At 41.3% G+C, this 2,078-nt stretch overlaps 1 protein-coding gene across 1 annotated transcript in view; it reads left to right on the forward strand.

The window, feature by feature from the left end:
- The window catches only part of sanbr (SANT and BTB domain regulator of CSR), a gene marked incomplete at its 3' end in the record, with an annotated part of 15,042 nt that extends 13,053 nt beyond the window's left edge, over positions 1-1,989 (forward strand). Inside the window, 2 exon segments of the mRNA XM_013999685.1 lie at positions 1,008-1,093; positions 1,961-1,989. Of these exon segments, the coding sequence (XP_013855139.1) occupies positions 1,008-1,093; positions 1,961-1,989 (115 nt within the window).
- Positions 1,990-2,078: the final 89 nt, after the last annotated feature.

The raw sequence follows: 2,078 nt of genomic DNA on the forward strand, positions 1-2,078 counted from the left end.
TCTACATGAGGTTAGAACAGAACCATCATCAGAACATGCTGATGTTCTACATGAGGTTAGAACAGAACCATCATCAGAACATGCTGATGTTCTACATGAGGTTAGAACAGAACCATCATCAGAACATGCTGATGTTCTACATGAGGTTAGAACAGAACCATCATCAGAACATGCTGATGTTCTACATGAGGTTAGAACAGAACCATCATCAGAACATGCTGATGTTCTACATGAGGTTAGAACAGAACCATCATCAGAACATGCTGATGTTCTACATGAGGTTAGAACAGAACCATCATCAGAACATGCTGATGTTCTACATGAGGTTAGAACAGAACCATCATCAGAACATGCTGATGTTCTACATGAGGTTAGAACAGAACCATCATCAGAACATGTTGATGTTCTACCATCAGACCAGGACTTCAGCCTCACACACCTTCATCCATGTGGTTGGTGGTCTACAACAGACCCACACTACTGTGCACCATCAGATGTACCCCCACAGCCCGGACCACCCTGTGAGGTGAACATCATCTCTACTCTCAGAAACATGGAACACATTATTGTCACAAAGCTACCCAGCATCCTTTGCAGCTCACGCATCTTTTTCTTTTTTAATGAATTAATTTATTTTATTTCACTTTTTATTTAATTTAGTAGATCTGAATCACAGGTACAGTTAACTAACCCTAACCTGACCCTAACCTGACCCTGACCCTAACCTGACCCTAACCAGACCTGACACTAACCTGACCCTAAATCTAGCATAAAGCTAATTCACAGCTTGGTCCTAAAGCCCACCCCACCACCCACCATCAGCCTCTGAAGTCATGGGGACCAGGATTTGGTCCCCACAAGGCTGCATTTTCCTAAAAGCTCATAAAACCAGTCCATCACTGCCTTTTCTCTTTCCTCGCAGCACATGGTGCCTGTTGGGCTCAAATCACCTTCTTCTGTTTATTTCAACTTGATTTGTTGTTTTAAGTTAGTTTTTATATTTCCAGCTTCTAAAAAGGCCAAAAAATCCCACCGACTCCTGAAGAAACAACTGTCTTCTCCAAACTTCCAACGCAAAGAAAAACCAGCAAAAGTAAGTTAGATAACTTTCACTCCTTCCAGATGAAAGACTGTAAGAAACAATAATTATCTTTATAAAATACTGACTTTTTTACAATAAATCTAAAAACAGAAAACTGAAAAGTTCTGCATGCATCAGTCTTCACCCCCTTCCTTCAAAAGCTTTGAAATGAAAAGCCACTGACATGATGCTGCAGTAAGATGGCTCCTCCCACTTGATCACCTGACCTGCTGTAACACCTGCAGTAATGATGCTGTGAAGCAGACACAGGTGAGGCAGGCAGCTCTGAGCCAGGAGGCTCTCCAAACACTCGTCCATCACTTCAGTCAACTTCCTCCTGGAGAAACTGAAGGAAACCAGTTTTCTGCAGTTTGTTACATTTCAACACAAACATGTGGTCGTTGTGTGTTTCACAGCTTCACCTGTTGGGTGCACCTGTCCAGCCTCTGGTTGTGTTCAATGAAGTAAAGTGACAACAGCTGAAGCTTTATTTCTAAGATGGTGCACACAGTGCAGCACTGCTGCATCAGGTCTGAGGGCTGAATATATTTACACATCTTTTATCTTTAAAAGAAATGCTTAAAAAAAGGTTTTACCCAACTTTTCCCAAGTTGCTGCTTTGGTCCATTAATTCTGGTCAAACCAGGCTCCAAATGAAACCTGTGTCAGGGTGGCTAACTCTTGTTTCTCTAATGGTAGTGAAATATTTGTTTTTAAAGCATTCATTAGTTCACATAAAGAGCAGCGGTTATTTGACTAAAAGACTTTAATTTGCTGTTTTTATTTATTTACAAAGATGTTTTTATTGAATCTCAAGTGTTGTAATTTCTGCTCACCTGAAAAACTACAGAATTAAATCAGCTTTATTTCTCCTCACAGTCACAGAACAGAGAGAAAACACCGTTCACGTAAGTTCTCCACAAGTCTGGACCTGCTGTCACCCTGCCTCCTGTCAACCTGTGTGTGTGTGTGTGTGTGTGTGTGTGTGTGTGTGTGT

The sequence above is a fragment of the Austrofundulus limnaeus genome, unplaced genomic scaffold, assembly GCF_001266775.1.
Source record: "Austrofundulus limnaeus strain Quisiro unplaced genomic scaffold, Austrofundulus_limnaeus-1.0 Scaffold2412, whole genome shotgun sequence".
In the NCBI taxonomy this organism is placed as follows: domain Eukaryota; kingdom Metazoa; phylum Chordata; class Actinopteri; order Cyprinodontiformes; family Rivulidae; genus Austrofundulus; species Austrofundulus limnaeus.